Source organism: Eschrichtius robustus, chromosome 3 (assembly GCF_028021215.1).
Source record: "Eschrichtius robustus isolate mEscRob2 chromosome 3, mEscRob2.pri, whole genome shotgun sequence".
Lineage (NCBI taxonomy): Eukaryota > Metazoa > Chordata > Mammalia > Artiodactyla > Eschrichtiidae > Eschrichtius > Eschrichtius robustus.
In genome coordinates, this window is record NC_090826.1 from 159,236,631 (window position 1) to 159,255,992 (window position 19,362).

The 19,362-nt window shown below is 37.0% G+C and overlaps 1 protein-coding gene across 1 annotated transcript in view; it reads left to right on the forward strand.

Annotated features, from left to right (window-relative positions):
• The window catches only part of WDR64 (WD repeat domain 64), a 151,201-nt gene that overhangs the window by 3,363 nt on the left and 128,476 nt on the right, over positions 1 to 19,362 (forward strand). The window contains exons 2-3 of the mRNA XM_068541664.1: positions 902 to 1,032; positions 17,450 to 17,552. Of these exons, the coding sequence (XP_068397765.1) occupies positions 902 to 1,032; positions 17,450 to 17,552 (234 nt within the window). The remainder of the gene's footprint in view (positions 1 to 901; positions 1,033 to 17,449; positions 17,553 to 19,362) is intronic.

The following is a 19,362-nucleotide window of genomic DNA, read 5'->3' on the forward strand; positions in this document are numbered from 1 at the left end:
CCTAGAACAGGGTTTCTCAACCTTGACACCATTGACATTTGGGGCTGGATAATTCTTTGTTCTGTATATGTGTACGTGTGTGAGGCCGGGGGTGGGGCAGGCTATCCTGTGCATTGCAGAATGTTTAGTGGCATCTCTGGCCTCTACCCACCAGATGTCAGTAGCACCCCCATCCTTAGTTGTAACAATCAAAAAATGTCTGCAGACATTGCCAAATAGCTCTGTGAGAGAGGGAGGGCAAACACTCTGAATGGCAACCATTACAATAGAATCCAGCCTGTCCTTCAATCACAACTTTGTCCCCAACAACTTCCAAGCTATTAGCAAGTCTTTGCAATTCTACTTCCAACCATATCTCACCATCTCAGTGTTATCTCTTTAATGCCTATACCATTTATCATCCAGTTGATGACACTTTCAAGAGTGAAAGGGGGTGTTATTAATAATTAAGTTGAGGGACTTCCCTGGCGGTCCAGTAAAAAATAAAATAATAAAATTTGGGCAAGGAAAAAAACAAAAAACAAAAAAAGAATTGCTCTTTGCTCACTTCTATGTTCCACCCAAGATTAGTTCTAGCAAACACTCCTGTTAGTAAAACTTTTTCCCAATAGGAAAGAAGTAATGCACTTTCTTATCTTTGTATTCCTGAACAAAATGCCTAAAATAATTGAGACAAAATCTATGGAGGAGATACTAAACACCAAAGAAAAATATTTTCTTCTAAGTAATATTCTAGCCAAGAGCCTAGTTATGTTCCCATGAAAAGATCTTTAAACTTTAGAAGAATATGGTTTCTATAGGTTGAAATAATGAAATAGATTAGAAAATGGGAAAAAAGCAGCTGAAAAATGCAATGTATTTGAATTTTATGACAATGTTCTTGTGCTTTGTTACAATGCAGATGCAATTGATTATGACAAGTTTTATGCGACAGTACAGGAACTCTTTGGTCCAGAAGTGAAGAATCAAGATGTGAAATGCTTTTACAGGAAACTCTGCAACAACCCTGATGCATCTATAGACTGGTGTGAGGTAGTCATTTTTCATGTTTTTAATATGAAATCCAGGTATTATTTTTCTTTGTTCAGCAAAAATAATTAAAATGTTGCTCCCACAGGGGTTAAACCCACAGTGTGTGTGTGGCACATTTAAATGCCTATACCCATAAAGGCATGGCACTGCCCATAATTAAAAGAGAGTAAGGCAGACAGATGTTTGACCTTCATTACATTCTAAATGAGGTATTCTTTTTCAGTAGTGTCAGTTTATACAAATTTCAGTGTATCCATATTTTTAAGAGAAGAAAAAGGCTGAGGTTGACCAACTAATGTTTCCTGAGTCATTTTCTGATTGGTACAGTGTTGACTCCTTAGATATCACTCTGGTGTTGTTGGAAGAACATATAGAAGCATGTTTGGTTGCAAAGTAATCTATGAACTATGGAAAAGGAGGAGGGAGAGTCTCCAGTCCTCATTTAAACTCACAGAAGACTACATTCTATAGATTTGTTTCTAAATCTAAAAGGATTTGAGGTAACTTACAATTGAAAAAATTGCACACTGCATACAGAGTAATCAAAATGATTTTTAAGTTATCTGGCTCTCTCTGAAAAATCAGTAGGTATAGTAGGCAAAAGAAAAAGCAAGGATTTAATGGATTTGACTATCACATTTAAGGAGCTGGTAAATATGTATAAATAGAACTTTGAATACAAGATATAGAAAAGATACATCTCAACTATATACAGGGCCATCACAAAATTGACCATGGGGAAAGCTAAAAATAACATTTCAATAAATTCCAATATAATAAAATTATAAACCAATAATAAATGATAGCTCAAATCCCCAAAACCAAGCAAACAAACAAATTCATCAATTAATTTTGGGAAAAAAATTGCAAACAAAAAATGTTTCTATTAAGCCTTTAAAGAACATGTAATTCCCACATTGAAACTGAGAAAGACCCTGTGGGACCTTCCCAGTGACAGAATCCTCTGTGTCCCTGCTAATTGTTGATTGGGAGAAGCATCTATAGAAATACACCATGACCTCCTAGGCCCTCCATGTAGAACAAAGAATAGGCCTTAGCAGTTAATGTTTGGGGAAGCAAAGAATGCAGAAACAAAGATAGGAGATTCAGGCAGGAGAGTAGCCATAACTTAAGCAGTTATGGCTGTAACTTAAACAGTTAAACATAATAACTCAGTCACAAAGACTCCCAGTTCTGTTTCAAAGGTAAAGATAAGCCTCTAGCATATTCCTAAGTTGTTCTGAAGATACTAAAACCCACACCAGGTTAACTGTAAGTTAACCAGAAGTTACCTGCATCAGTATGCCCCCAGCGTGTAGCCCCCAGACTGGTTAGAACCAGAAAACTGAAAATTGAGATTCCAAGACATCAGCTAATCAGGGAACTGAGCACAAGCTGATCACACACCCTGATTCTCTGCATCTGACTTATTTCACTTAGCATAATATCCTCAAGGTCCAGCCATGTTGTTGTAAACAGCAAGATTTCCTTTTATCTAAATTTAGCAACTTCAAGAAAGCATTTGACAAAATTCAACATCCATTCATGATAGAAACTCTTACCAAAGTGGGTATAGAGGAAACATATCTCAACATAATAAAAGCCATTTATGACAAACCCACAGCCAATATAATACTCAATGGTGGAAAGCTGAAAGCCTTTCCACTAAAATCTGGAACAAAACAAAAATGCCCACTTTCACCACTTCCATTCAACATAGTATTGGGAGTCCTTGCCACAGCAATCAGACAAGAAAAAGAAATGAAATGTATCCAAATTGGAAGAGAGGAGGTAAAAATTGTTACTATATGCAGATGACATGATAGTATATAAAGAAAACCCTAAGGACTCCACACAAAAACTACTAGATCTAATAAATGAATTCAGCAAAGTAGCAGGATACAAGATTAACATTCAGAAATTGGTTGCATCTCTTTACACTAACAATGAAAGATCAGAAATGGAATGTAAAAAAAAATACCTTTTAAAATTGCACCAAAAAAACAAATAAATAAATAAAATACCTAGGAATAAACCTGACCAAGGAGGTGAAAGACTTGGTGAAAGTCTTTCAGGTGAAAGACACTGAGAACTATAAAACATTAATAAAGGAAATTAAAGATGATTCAAAGAAGTGGAAAGCTATCCTATGCCCTTGGATTGGAAGAATTAATATTATTAAAATGGTAATACTACCCAAAGCAATCTACAGATTTAATGCAATCCCTATCAAATTACCATGACATTTTTCACAGAACTAGAGCTAATAATACTAAACCTTATATGGAACCATAAAAGACCCAGAATTGTCAAAGCAGTCCTGAGGAAAAAAAAAAAAAAAAAAAAACCAATGTGGGAGGCATAACTCTCCCAGACTTCAGACAATACTACAAAGCTACAGTAATCAAAACAGTGTGGTATTGGCACAAAAACAGATTTACAGATCAATGGAACAGAATGGAGAGCCCAGAAATAAACCCACACACCATGGTCAGTTAATCTTTGACAAAGGAGGCAAGAACATACAATGTGAAAAAGACAGTCTCTTCAGCAAGTGGTGCTTGAAAGTTGGACACCTGCATATAAATCAACAAAGTTAGAACATACCCTCATACCATGCACAAAAATAAACTATGGCTTAAAGACTTAAACATAAGACATGAAACCATAAAACTCCTAGAAGAGAGGATAGGCAATATATTCTCTGACATAAATCGTACCAACAATTTCTTAGGTCAATCTCCCAAGGAAATATAAATAAAAACAAAAGTAAACAAATGGGACCTAATCAAACTTACAAGCTTTTGCACAGTGAAGGAAACCATAAAAAAAAAAAAAAAAAGAAAAGACAACCTATGGAATGGGAGAAAATATTTGCAAAAGATGCAACCAACAAGGGCTTAATCTCCAAAATATACAAACAGTTCATACAACTCAACAACAACAAATAGATATTTCTCCAAAGAAGACATACAGGTGGCCAGTAGGCACATGAAAAGATGCTCAACATCATTAGTTATTAGAAAAATGCAAATCAAAACTACGAGATACCACCTCACACTGGTCAGAATGGCCATCATTTAAAAAATCTATAAATAAGAAATGTTGGAGAGGGTGTGGAGAAAAGGGCCCTCCTACAATGTTGGTAGGAATGTAAGTTAGTGTAGCCACTGTGGAAAACAGTATGGAGGTTTCTCAAAAAACTAAAAATAGAACCACCATATGATCCAGAAATCCCACTCCTGGGCATATACCCAGAAAAAATTACACCCACCCTTATGTTCATAGCAGCACTATTCACAATAGCCAAGACATGGAAACAACCTAAATGCCCATCAGCAGATGAACAGATAAAGAAGATGTGGTGTATATGTATACAGTGGAATACTACTCAACCATAAAAAAGAATGAAATAATGCCATTTGCAGCAACATGAATGCAAGTAGAGATTATCATACTAAATGAAGTAAGTCAGAAAGGGAAAGACAAATACCATATAATATCACTTATATATGGAATCTAAAATATGGCACAAATGAACCTATCTACAAAACAGAAACAGACTCACAGACATAGAGAACAGACTTGTGGTTGCCAAGGTGGAGGGGGAGGAGAGGGAAGGACTGGGAGTTTGGGGTTAGTAGATGCAAACTATTACCTTTAGAATAGATGGACAATGAGGTCCTACTATATAGCACAGGGAACTACATCCACTCTTCTCGGATAAAACAATGGAAAAGAATATTTAAAAAAATGTATATATGTGTAAAACTGAGTCACTTTGCTGTACAGCAGAAATTAGCACAACATTGTAAATCAACTATACTTCAATTTAAAAAATAGAGAATAAGAAAAAGAAACATTTATTATCTCACAAGTTCCATAGATCAGGAGTCTGGGCACAGCCTAACTGGGTCCTCTTCTCAGGGTCTCACAAGGCTGCAATCAAGGTATTCTCATTTAGAGGCTTGACTAGAGGAAAATCTGCTTCCAAGCTAATTCAGAGAGTTGGCAGAATTCAGTTACTTGTTTTTGTATGACTGAAGGACTCATCTCTTTATTGACTGGAAGCTGGAGACTGGACTCATGTCCTAGAGGCTGTCTGCAGTTCTCTGCCACATAGCCCTCTACATAGACAGTTCACAACTTTGCTTCCTCAGGGCTGGCAGGAGAATCTCTATCTCCATAGTCCATGAAGACAGAGTCTTAAATAATATAATTATGAGAGAAACAGCCCATTTCATTTTCTTTATTCTTTTGGTTAAAAGCAAATCACAGGTTCTATGCATACTCAAGGGATGGAGATGATACAAAGGTGTGACTCATTGTATGTGTGTGGTGAGGAGTCACATTAGGATGTGTTCACCATAGAGACTTACTAGGAATATATTTAATCAAGGATCATATTTAATAGTGAAATATTAGAAACACTCCCATTAAAGTCAAGAACAAGAAAAGGATGCCTATTATCACCACTAGTCTTCAACATTTTATTGGAGGTTGTAAGTAAAGAAAAAAAAGTGATATGTAATAATCTATGAAAAAATACAAAATTGTCATTATTTGTGTATGATGTCTACCAGGCATATACAAGAGAATGACATTGCTAACTATTAGAAGTAAGATGAAAGTTCAAGAGAATTCAATGAAGATAAACATGCAAGAATCAGTAACTTTCATAAACGTCACCAATAACCCTTACAACACACACATAAAGCTAACAGGAAAAAAAGATTCCATTTGCAAGAGAAAAAAATAGCAGAAAATATTATGGGATAAATCTATTAAGGAATGTATAAGGTTATGACATTTTACTGAAGGAATAAGAGAAAATCTGCAAAATAATTGGGAGACTCAATTTGTAAAGAAAAAAATGGCCCACAAATTAACTTATAGATTTAATAGAATTCCTCAGGGATTGGCCAAAATAGCAGAGTAGGAAGGTTCTGAGCTTACCTCATTCGATGTGCACACCAAAATTACAACTATTTAAAGAGCAGCTACTGATGTCTTTTTCTGAAGACTAGCAGAAAAAATCTTCTACAACTAAAGATATAAAGAAGAAACAACAAGATGAATAGGAGGAGTGGAGTCATGGGATAGTCAAGACCCATACCCCTGGGCAGGTGACCCAGAAATGGGAGAATAATCATAATTGCAGAGGTTCTCCCCAAGGAGCAAGGGGTCCAAACCCCACAGTGAACACCCCACTCAGGGGCTCTGCACCAGGAAGATGAGTCCCCAGAATATTTGCCTTTGAAGGCCAGTGGGGCTTACTTTCAGGAGAGCCGGAGGACTGTGGGAAATAAAGACTCCACTCATAAAGGGCACACATAAAATCTCACACACTATGAGACCCTGGACAGAAGAAGTAATGTGAAAAGAGCACAGGTCATAACCACTTGCTGATTTTGGAGAGCCTCCCGGAGAGGCAGGATGCAGCTGGGAGTCACTGAGGGGACATAGACATGGGCAGCAGACAGTTTTGGGAACTCATACTATAAGGAAGACACTAGTGCTAACAAGTGTCATTTTGGAATCCTTCCTCTAGCTTGTTAGCAGGACCTGTCCTGTCCACCAGCCAGTTGGCACCAGTCCTGGGATGCCCCAGGCCAAGCAGCTAGCTGGGAAGGGACCCAGCCCCACCCACCAGCAGGTCAGCTGCCAGAAGACCCCCTGAGATGTCAGCTGCCCCAGGACTCAGCCCCTCCCACCAGAGGGCCCAAGACATGGCCTCACCCACCAGTTGGATAGCATTCACCCCAGGACCCCTGGGAGCCCACAGCCAGCCATCGGACCCAGCCTCACCCACCAGTGGGTGAACACAAACTCTGGGACTCCCAGGCCTCTCAGCCAGAGACCCCAGGACCCAGCTCTGTCAACCAGTGTGTTAGCACTAGACCCAGGGCCCAGTCTCATCCACCAGTGGGCAGACACCAAGCCTGGGACCCCCTGGGCCACAACCCAACCCACAAGTAGGTGAATACCAACCCCAGGACCATTAAGTTCTTAAAGCCAGCCAGACAGGACCCAGCCACCCACCAGCAGCTGGCAGCCTCTACACAAGGCAGGGCCTGGCAACTAACTGGATTGGGAGGCAGCCACAGTAGACAGCCTGTCACAACAGAATGACCCATGCCACCCACATTGAGGGTACCCCTGGAGCATATACTCTGATGACCAGAGAGGAATGTGCTATTGGTCCTCATAGGATAATCCCTACATAAGTCCACTTCTCCAAGACTGGGAAATAAAACCAACCTACAAAATATGTAGAAATAAAAACAGAGCAAAATGAGGCAACAGAGGTATATGTTCCAAACAAAGGAACAAGATAAAACCTGAGAAGAACTAAGTGAAGTGGAAATAATATACCCAATAAAAAGTTCAAGGTAATGATCATAGTGATAATCAAAGAACTTGGGAGAACATTGGATGAACAGAGTGAGAACTTTAACAAAGAGTTAGAAAATACAAAGAACAAAATAGAGATGAAAAACACAACAATTGGAATTAAACATACACTAAAAGGAATCAACAGTAGAGTAGATGATACAGAGGAATGTTCAGCAAACTGAAAGACAGAGTAGTAGAAATCATTCAAGCTGAAAGGAAAAAGGAAAAAAATTTTGAAAAATGATAACAATTTAAGAGACTTCTGAGACAACAAGTGTACTAACATTTGCATTATTGGAGTCCCAAAAGGAGAAGAGAGAAAGGGGCAGAAAACATATGTGAAGACATAATAGCTGAAAACCTTCCTAACCTGGGGAAAGAAACAGACATCCAGGTCTAAGAGGCATAGAGAGTCCCAAACAGGATCAACCCAAAGAAGACCATACCAAAACACACTGTAATTAAAATGGCAAAAATTAAAGATTAAGAGAGTATATTAAAAGCAGCAAGGGAGAAACAACAAGTTACCCACAAGGCCACTCCCATGAGGCTATCAGCTGACTTTTCAGCAGAAGCTCTGCAGGTCAGAAGGGAATGACGCAACATATTTAAAGTGATGAAGGGAAAAGCCTACAAACAAGAATACTCTACCCAGCAAGGCTATTATTCAGCTTTGAAGGAGAGAAAAAAGACAAGCAAAAGCTAAAAACCTTCAGCACCACAAAACCAGCTTTACAAGGAATATTAAAGGGACTTCTCTAAGTAGAAAGGAAAGGGCACAACTAGGAATATGAAAATTACAAGAGGAAAAAATCTCATTGGAAAAGGCAAATATGCAGCAAAAGTAATAGATCAACCACTTATAAAGGTAACAGAAAGGTTAAAAGACAAAAATAGTAAAATCATCTCTATACACAATAAGTAATTAAGTGATACCCAAAACAAAAGTATGTAAAATAGGATGCCAAAAACAGTAAACTTGGGAGGGGGAGTAAAAATGCAGGGTTATTAAAATGTGTTAAAACTTAAGAGATCAATAACTTAAAATAATAACATATCTGTCTAGCTATCTGGATATAGATATAGATTGCTACATATAAACCTCATGTGGTTTGGGTAACCACAAACCAAAAATCTATAATAGATACATACACAAAAAAGAGAAAGTAATTCAAAGATAATGTTAAAGAAGTCATCAGATCACAAGAGATCAAAAAAAAAAAAAAAAAAAAAAAGGAACGGAACCAAAACCCCTACAAAACAACCCCCAAACAATGAACAAAATGGCAATAAATACATATCTATCAATAATTACTTTAAATATAAGTATTTATATTTATAAAGTATAAAATATAAAAAAAGTGTACATTATATTTATTTTTAAATATAAATACTCCAATCAAAAGATATAGAATTGATACAAAAACAAGACCAAAACATATGCTGCTTACAAGGGACTCACTTCAGATCTAAAGATACACATAGACTGGAAGTGAGGGGATGGAAAAAGATATTCCATGCAAATGAAATGAAAAGAAAGCCAGTACAGCAATACTTAGACAAAACAGACTTTAAAACAAAACCGTAACAAGAGACAAGGAAGGTCATTACATAATGATCAAGGGATAAATACAAGAAGTTATAGAAGTTGTAAATATATACATACCCAACATAGGAGCACCTAAATACATAAAGCAAAGATTAACAGATAAAAAGGGAGAAATTGATGGGAACACAATAATAGTAGGAGACTTTTAACACCCCACTTACAATAATGGACAGATCATCCAGACAGACTCAGTAAGGAAACATTGGTCTTAAATGACACATTAGACCAGATAAACTTAATAGGTCTATATAGAACATTCCATAAAAAGGCAGCAGAATACACATTCTTTTTAAAAATTTTTGCAACTTTTTATTTTATTTTATTTTTTAAATTGAAGTATAGTTGATTTACAATGTTTCAGGTATACAGCAAAGTGATTCATATATATATATATATATATATATATATTCTTTCAGATTCTTTTCCATTATAGGTTATTACAAGATATTGAATAAAGTTCCCTGTGCTATACAGTAGGTCCTCATTGTTTATCTATTTTATATAAGAATACACATTCTTTTCAAGTGTACATGGAACATTCTCCAGGACAGAGAAGGACAAATACTGTACAATTTCACTTATATGTGGAATTAAAAAACTCAACAAATGAACAAATATAACTAAATAGAAACAGAATCATAGATACAGAGAAAAAACATGTGGTTTCCAGATGGGAGGGCTGTGGGGGGAGGTGAGAAATAGGTGAGGGAGATGAAGAGATACAAACTTCCAGTTATGAAATAAGTGAACCACAGGTATGAATTATACAGTGTGGGGAATATAGTCATAATTATATAATATCTTTGTATGGTGGCAGATGACAAATAGACTTATCACGGTTATCGTTTTGAAATGTGTAGAAACACTGAATTTCTATGTTGTGTACCAGAAACTAACATAGTGTTGTAGATCATTTATACTTCAAAAACAAATAAACAGAACTCATAGAAAAAGATACCAGATTTGAGTTTACTGAGGTGGGGGTGGGAGTAGGGAGAATTGGCTGAAAGTGGTCAAAAGATACAAACTTCCAGTTATAAGATGAAGAAGTATTAGGGACATAATGTACAACACGATAAATATAATGAACACTGCTGTAGATTACATATGAAAGTTGTTAAGAGAGTAAACCCTAAGAGTTCTCATCACAAGGAAAAATACTTTTTCTACTTCAATTTTATATCCATGAGATGATGGATGCTCACTAAACGTATTTAGGTCATAATTCCATGATGCATGTAAGTCAAATCATTATGCTGTGCCCCTTAAACTTATACAGTTCTGTATGTCAATTATATCTCTAAAACTGGAAGAAAAAAATTAATAGAATTACAATAAAACTGATTTTTGGAATTAATACAGCTAAACTAATACATAGCCCAGCACACCAGTAATTGAATTTCAATACAACCTTGTATTTTTGATAATTCTTATAAATATTTTAGGTTGCTTATGTTAACTGAAAAACTCTAACAAACTTCTGGTGAGCAATAACAAAGCCTTGGACACCTGTAGACGAGCATGAAGATTCTACTGTGGAGTATGTTTCTGAAGCATGTTCTTTTTTTTGCAAGAAATGAAAAGTAAAAGTATGGTTTTTACTTAGATCTCTACTTGATTATGACATTGAAAGAGGAAATATGAAAGCAAAATATATATGAAAACATCTAAATTAGGTCATGATAGACATGAAAAGGGGTTACTGGGGTACAAGTTTCATATGTCAAGGAGAATGAATTCTGATTGCTGAGCTTATGAGATTTTTTTTCTTTCTCTCTTCTTTCTTTCTTCCTTCCTTTTTTCCCCCCTCCCTCCCTCCCTCCCTTCCTTCCTTCCTTCCTTCCTTCCTTCCTTCCTTCCTTCCTTCCTTCCTTCCTTCCTTCCGTGGTTTGTGTGCTTGAATTCCTAATGCAATAGTTTCAGACCACTAAAAATGCAAAAATGAGTGTATAACAAATGATTCATGTCAATATCAATAATTTATCCCTTTCAGGAAGTTACATAAGTCTGTTTATATTATATTACATACTTAGATTCAGGAAATCAATGCTCTAAAAATGTCCCATAATGACAACAAATGAGACACAGTATAGTTCATTTTTACATGGAATTCTACATCAGCTGAGAATTTGGCCTCTGTGTATTTTGTAGGGATATCTGTTTTGAGGAAAGATAATTATGTTACAAATTTTTGTTGTTATTGTAAATAAATAAAGCACTTTCTTGTCCTTGAAAAAAAGCAAAACAAAAAAACCCCAAAAAACAAAACAACAACAAAAAAAACTAAATTCAGACTTTTCATTGTGTAGATGAGGAAATTGAGCCTCAGTCTCTCCCTCATCCATTCCTTCTTTTTCTCCTTCTCTTTCCCTTTTCAGCTAGAACATCATGACCATCTTACTTTTTTTTCAAAAACCTCCCATGCATGTTCTCATTTAATCTTCACAACAGCCCCATGATGTAGATTATGGAGGATAATGTTATTGCAATAATAAAGAGGAAGAAAATGAAGCACAGAAAGGTTAACTGACTTGTCTAAAGCCACGCAAAAAAATTGGTTTCGGTCTTGGAGTTGAGATTTTCTCCCTCTCTATCCAGCAATTTCAAATTACATTATCCTGTTACATCCCTTGGGTTCCTATAAATTATATGCAAGTTTTAGAAAAGCTTGTGACCAGCCTCTGGCACACTGTATGTATATGAAGAATAACTTTGAAAAATTGGTGCAGGAAGTTTCTTTTTTTATTTTTCTGTCATTTTCCTCACAAACTATCTGTGCCAGTGCTCCTAAGAGGCATTTCTATTTCAAGCCGTGTGACCTAGCCTTTCTGGGCTTCAGATCTGTCATCCGTAAAATGGAAATTCAGTGCTGGAAGACTAACTTCATTTCAGTATGGATTACCTGTTTTTTATCAGCCAGTCAATCTTATCAGGTAATACAAAATAGGTTTATCCTTTTGAAGTCTGGCACAAACATACAAACCTGATTGTGGATATAAATCTCTTTGTTGTAGCAATGACATAAAAAGGTACACTTTCTTTTTCTAGGTTTTAGATGCAAATGTACTTGAAAAAATTGATATTTATAGAATAATGAAACCTTAGAACTCAACTAAAGTATCATCTGGACCTGCCCCTTTAATTTATAGTGAGAGAAATTAGATGTAAAGAGGTCTAAAGAAATGTGATTGTCTTAAATTTATAAAGCCAGTCAGTAGAAGATTCTGGTATTGATATAATCTTCTTTTCCTACAATAGTGTGTTAGTCTAAATTTCCAGTGGGCAATTCATAAACATGTTCCTTCCAGGAGCACACCCAGTTAATTCAAAGAAGAGCCATATAGCACCATCTGGGATGCCTATAGCTGTGTTCTCCCAACGTGAATTTAAAATGAACTACTATAAATCTAAAACTATTTGCTGACTTCAAAAATGTGAAAAGAATGCTCCAGGATAGGTTAAAAAATGAGTTGCCTACTGATTTTTATTTTCCTCTGCTTTTTATTTTCTCCAAATATTCTACATTGAACATGTGTTCCTTATGTAATCCTAAAAAAAAAAAGTGTAGTTAAAAAGATGGATCACTTAATGTGTGGAGCAAGCCCTTTAAATAAGAGTTAAAAGAAAATTAATACTCTAAAGCATCATTAATAGTCATAAAATACTCTAAGCATGTCACAATTACTAGACTGAAATTTAAACTGCTGAAAGTGAAATTTGAGATCCATGAGGCTATAGCCCATCAGAAGAAAGGAGATATTTTCTCCTCTTTAAAAACATTATTTGAAACATTTCCTTTCAAAATGTAGTAACTTTAGCTGTCTCTTCGGAAGGAGTTTATCTGGTATAATATCTCTTAAATTTTTCCTCAATAAATTTTAGTAATTTGATGTTTTTAGTGTTCTTTGGAAATTGTTTATGGTAAGCATTGTAGTATTGTGTCACTATAAGCTTAAAAATAGCAAAATGTATGATTTCCATAAGAGCAGATGTTGTACAGGATGGCACCTATCATAGATGTGACTGTAAACCACATGTATGACAGATTGCATGGCTGATGTGCCGTCTGGGCAGGCAGCAAAGGTGCCCAGTGGACAGTTTTGAACTTGCAAAGAGGACATTAATGCAGAAATATTAATTCCCTTTGTCATTTCACATTATTATCTGAAAATTCTCTCACACTATTATCTGAGGTTAAATTGGCTGCTAATATTGGTGTTTTTGTTGTACTTTGCACAAATAACTTGTTGTACTGAATTGCATTTATAAAAGGAAGATGTGATAGGCAGAATGCTAGAAAGGTGCCCCCCACCCCAGCTACCCGCCCCAAGATTCCTGTCCCCCAGTTATCCAATCAAATATCAAAGTAATTTAGGTACTGCTGTGAAGGGACTTTGCAGATGCAATTAAGACGACTAATTAGTTACCTTAAGATAGGGAGACTGTCCTGGATTATCTGGGTGGGCCCAATGTAATCACATAAGTCCTTAAAAAGAGAAGAAGGCAGAAGAAGATTTTAAATGTGGAGAATTTAAGTACCATTGCTTGTGCTGAGATGCAGGGGCCCATGTAGTAGGACTGAAGAGAGGCCTCTAAAAGGTAAGGGCAGCCCCTTACCTAGCTGACAGCCAGCAAGGAAATGAGGACCTCGGGCCAAGCACCTGAATGAGCTTAGAAGCAGACTCTTCCCCAAGCCTTCAGTAAAGAATGCGTCTCTATTGACATCTTGATTTTGCCATGTGAGACACATGTTGGACTTCTAACCCGTGGAACTATGAGCTAATACATGAGTGTTGTTTTAACACACTTTGTTTGTGGTAATTTGCTTCCATAGCAATAGGAAACTAATACAGAGGGGAGACTGTCAAAGATCAGAAAGAGTGTGTCTGTTGTTACAACCAGCAAAAAGCAAAATGTAGCTACAAGAGGAATCCAAACTTAACAGCAATGGAAGGAGGTTGCAATATTGGGAGTAGGAACCTGGAGAAGAGAAAAGCAAGAAAAGGACTAAGGGCTATGATCTATAATTATAATTGCCTTTGGAAGGTTTGCTGTATTTTTGTTTTTAAGATGAGAGAGATTCCAGCATGCTGAAAGGAAGGCAGTAAATAGGGAGAGATAGAAGATACTGAGGGAAAAAAAGAGCCAAGCTCTGAAGATGAAAGGGGACGAGTTGCAAAGAATACGTGGAGGGATGAGTCTAGGAAAGGAGAAACACATCTTCCTTTAAAAGGGAGAAGAGAAGAAAGAATGAATCCAAAACCAGGTTAATTTTTGAGTAGGGTGGCAGGAAATGCTAAGAAAGCTCTTGTCTGGAGACTTCTACTATCATCTGAAGTAGGAAATGAGGCCAGCTGCTAAGAGTAACAAGGAGCACATGTTTGATAAGACTGGAGAAGGTTTGACATTGCTTTTGTGGACAAAATGTAATACAAGATCACCCAGGGAACCACGGGATGATGGCTGGGCTGCACTGAAGCCCCAGGAGGTTGGAGCTCGTGAATGATTCGTGGCCCCATCCATAGGGCTGGGAGACTTTTCCTGTGGCTGATCAGCCACAGTAATTGGGGTGCAAGGAGCACAAGCAGTTGGCTTCCTGGCACCCAACTAGGAGTTGGGTTTCCTGCCAGGTCAATGGAGTGGTAGAAAAGGACGGAGGATTGTGAAAATGTGGAATTGAAGTGACAGACCACAGATTCTAAACTGAGTAAGAAAGGAAGTGAAGGCTGCAGGGACCTGATAAATGAGGAAGGGCAAAAGGCTGAATTTCCCTCTTAGTTCTGACTGGCTGAGGAGTCATATAAATCTTTCCCAGTGAGGTTCCACACACATCAATTTACTGCAGTACCCGTCTGACTAGTTTTTTTCTTTTAGAAGAAACGTTTCCATCCCCAAGTGGACTGACAGTTTTAAAGTACTATCTCCAGAGAGAGACTAATTTTCTCATTAGTGGTTATGGTCTTGATATAATTTATGATTTTTTTCCTCTCTTCCATGAGGCCTTCTTAATCTGGGCTTTCTAATGATAATTATAGCTAATATTTTAAAAGCAATTATTATATTCCAGACACAGTGCGAAATGCTCTACACACGTTACATCATTTAACTACCATTAAATAAAGCCCTCAGAAGTTTGACCTTTTATTCTGCTGATGAGAAAATTGAGACTTAAGGAGCTAAATGTATTTATCCAAGTTCTAAGTACCAGTCAATTGACTGAACTCAAACACTGGACTGTCTGCTTCCACAGTGCATGCTCTTGCCATAAGGCCATATTGTGGGTTCAAATGATACAGAATATCAGGGAACTATATTCAATATTCTGTGATAAACCAGAATGGAAAAGGATATGAAAAAGAATATATATGTATAACTGAGTCATTTTCCTGTACAGCAGAAATTAACACAATATTGTAAATCAACTATACTTCAATAAAATTTTTTTTTAAATGATACAGAATGTTGGAGAGGGGGAAATTTTCCCCTCTACTCCTCTTGAGTTCTTGCGACTGGATTAACAATAAAATTGACACAAGACAGATTAACATGAGAAAAAGAAACAAATTTTAATTTATGCACATGGATGTCCCACAGAAATAGGATCTAAGAAGTGGCCAAAGCAGGCAGCATTTTGTACTTTTTAGACAAAGAAACAATAAATTTGTGAGGAATTGAGAGGACAAAGAAATTTAGGTGTGGGGTGCCCATTAGTAAAGAATATAACAGAGTTTGGACTTGCGGTAGTAAATTAAAGAAATAACAAGGTTTGTTTATATAGGCTTCTCCCTTCTCGGCACAAATTCTCTGTCTTTGGCAATAAGGGTGTCCCTTCTACCTCTAGATGCAGGCTGGTACACCCTTTCATGTGAAAGTGAAAAGGACTGTACCTTTCACACAAAAGCTTTATTTCCTGCTTTCAGGGAGACAGGAGGATCAGAGTGTCCCTCTTGTGTTGGCTGTTTCTTAAGTAACTTTAATTCATAATAATCGATATGCCACTGGGGCACATTTTGGGTTGGCCTACTCTGGGCCCCAACAAGGGCTAAGCTGCAGATCAATGCACGTCTATTAACTGGGTAATGCATCAATGAGTGATGACAGGAAGTTGCAGGGAAAAAAGATTCCTGTCCGCTCCAACAGAGATCTATTGAAAGCTCTCTGCTTTCTCTTTTCTCAGTCCTTCAGAGGTAATTAGATACTAAATGCAGAGGTTCTGTACTCATGGAAAATTAGCAGCATTTTCTGAGAAGATAATAAATTACTTAAGCTTTTAATTGAATACTGCTTTTGCTGGTGGGAAGAAAAATGGAAAATACAAGAGAGTCTTTGATAATCTTGATCTTCCCGAAGAATGAAATCTAATTGTAGGAAATTATTAAGGCAGCTGGTTTATGTTGTTAGGTTTGGATGTGGGAGAATGTAAAGGAGGAAGTAGTAACATTTGTAAACCAACTGATGAAAGGACATGTTAACACATAATGCTAAGCCATCATCTAGCATCAAAATAGACAAATGTTATTAAAACAAACTGATATATAGTTGGTTTTTATTTATTTTCAATTGACTCATTTAGTCACTAGGTCCTTTATATGGAAAGTGTGGTCCCTCATGGGGAGCTTCTTAGAAATGCACACTCCCAGGCTTGCGAGTCAGAACTGCACTTTAGTAGGATCCCAGTGGTTCGCATGCACACTTGAATTTCAGAAGCTCATTCTGTTCATTCACTACCAAGCACCAACTAGTCTCAAGTTTACAAGAAATACAGTGTGTCATTAACTTCTAAGGACTTTATTTCTGCTTATTCATAGACAACTGAAAAGCAGCTATTTTATTTTTCAAATTCCTTAGAATTACATAATCTGACAATTTATTCACAAATAAAATGCACTTTTTTACTTCAATATATCGTTTCATAGTAATTAATTTTCATGCAACATCTGGAGGATAGGATTTGGAACAGTAAAATTCCAAAATTACCCCTAAAAAGGAATGAAAAATCTTGTCCAGGAAGATGTATGGAAAATGGGAAGGACTAGTTATTTGAGAGTGGCCAAATTCATTGTCAGGATTCTCAGCTGAGACTCTGTCTGATGGAGGCTGATTTGATTTCCAAACAAGTGCCAGCTCCTAATTGAACTATCAGTCTGAGCAAGGACACCAACACAGTACATCAGTTTATCTATTGGAAAGAAAAATCAATGACTGCTCAAAATCATGCACCAGCAGCATGCGGTATGTTGAATACGTTAAACTGCCTTCTGATATTTATATCAGAACCCCTTGATATTTATAAATCAAGCTGTTGATTGTTAATCCAAATTAAGACTTCAAATTCAACCAACATTAAATCTCTTACTTTACAACCATTTCTGAGCTATTGTGCATGTTTATATGTGTTGTTTGGGATTTTAGATCTTTGGATACTTCTCCTCTGAAGAAGATTCTCTTACTTCCCAAATGGATGAAGAAAATTTGGTTTTCCTCGTTTCTAGAAAACAACGAGTTGTAATTTCAGGTGATAATTTAAATTTCCCTAAGAGATTAATGTGGGTTTTAATATTTTCTCAAAAATAAATATTGGGAATATAACATTTCCATTAAACCATTTTTCATCTTATTTACTTGATCAATACTTTATAACAAGAAAGGGGAGTGACAGTTTCGAATGCAATATCAGAAGAAACTTGCAGTTGAGTTGGAAATATCATTGCTCTGAAGGACACTAAGTAGGGAATGTTAGGGAGGGAAATTCCCATTTTCCTGTAGAGGTTCAGATCTCAAGTTAAAGCTCTCTACAATGTCACCTCAATAATGCATGCTTTGGTACCAAATGGATCACATTTTAAAAAATAAATATTCTTAAAATTGAATTTTCAAGTTTTCACTTATTAGAACTCTTTCCTATGCTCTCACCCTTAATTATCTTATGGAGGTTTAACACTACACCTCTAAAACTGTGAATTTGGACCAATCACAGAGGAGTGTTACTTCAGCTTAAGAGGTCTCCAGTTTACATATGTCATTTGTTTTAAAATTTGAACCTGGACCCCAGGAACTCATTTCCCTCTCCACTATTGACAACTTGGGTTTTCTTTCCTTTCTTCCCTACAGGGAGGGAGAAGTCCAGGGTGAGGAAAGGCAAACCCTGGAATCTGCCCCATCCTCCAGCATTTCATAGCAAATTCTGAGATGAAGGGCATAGTCTAGGTCAAATCTGGTGTTCCTTAAAAGAAAAAAAAAAAAACCCAGTCCTCTGTGAGCAAAGCCAACCCTTGTTTTTGACCCTTCCTTAGCCCAACCATAGGCCTCACCAGAGCCTAACCTCTGGGCCCCTCCATGGGAACTATCATCAAAGAACAGAAGCAACGGAACTATCCCTGCTTCTGTCATCGCTGAGTGAAGAGTGGCCAGTGAGTAAGGGAGACATGTTGCTGGTATCCTAAATTAGAATTTTGAAAGCATCTTTATAGATAGCAGTTGGGTTCTGTAACTTGTTTATTCACTCAGCAAATAATTGTTAAGGTTTACTTTGTGGGCCAAGTAACTTTCTAAGTGTTGGGGACACAGCAATGAACAAACAATCATAAATCCCTGAAATCATGGAGTCTACATTCTAATGCGGAGAGATAGACAATAAAAAAATCAAGCAAGTAAATTAAGTGCTACAGAAAAAATAATAAAGTAGGCAGGCTGTGGAGGAAAATAAAGCAGGAGTGTGGGAAGAAGCTGGTTTGGAGAGATTTTAAATAGGGTAGTTGGGGAACACCTGAAGGAGATATGAGAGCAAACCACACACTTCACGCAGGAGTGGAGAGGTAGGGGGACAGTAGTAGAAGATGAGGTTAGAGGCAACAGTGGCATGGGCACAGATGTCCAAGGACTTGTGGACATGCTAAAGACTTCTGAGTGAGACAGAAAGCTGTGAGAAGGCTGCAGAGAGGAGAGAGCCTGGCCTGAGTTACCCTTCAAATGTTCTGGTTTCTGTGATAAAAGTGGTCTATAGTGGGGAAGGAGTTGAAGCAGAGAGAATGATGGTGGCTTGGAATAAGATAATATTCTGTGCCTGTTTTTTCATTATTGACCCCTCCAAGGAGTCTTTTGGACCTTTTTTTCTAATCTCATCCCAAATCCCCTCTCAACCTCCTTCCCCCTGACCCCCAGACATTTTAATACTTCAGATATACTGTGCATCTGTCTATGTACTGTATGTATATCTGAGCTTTTGACACAGAGAGTAAAACTCATTCACACACCACCACCACCCCCCAAACCCTGCCCAAGAACCAATTTGTACCCCCTTGGGAACAATAATTTCTCTGTTGAGA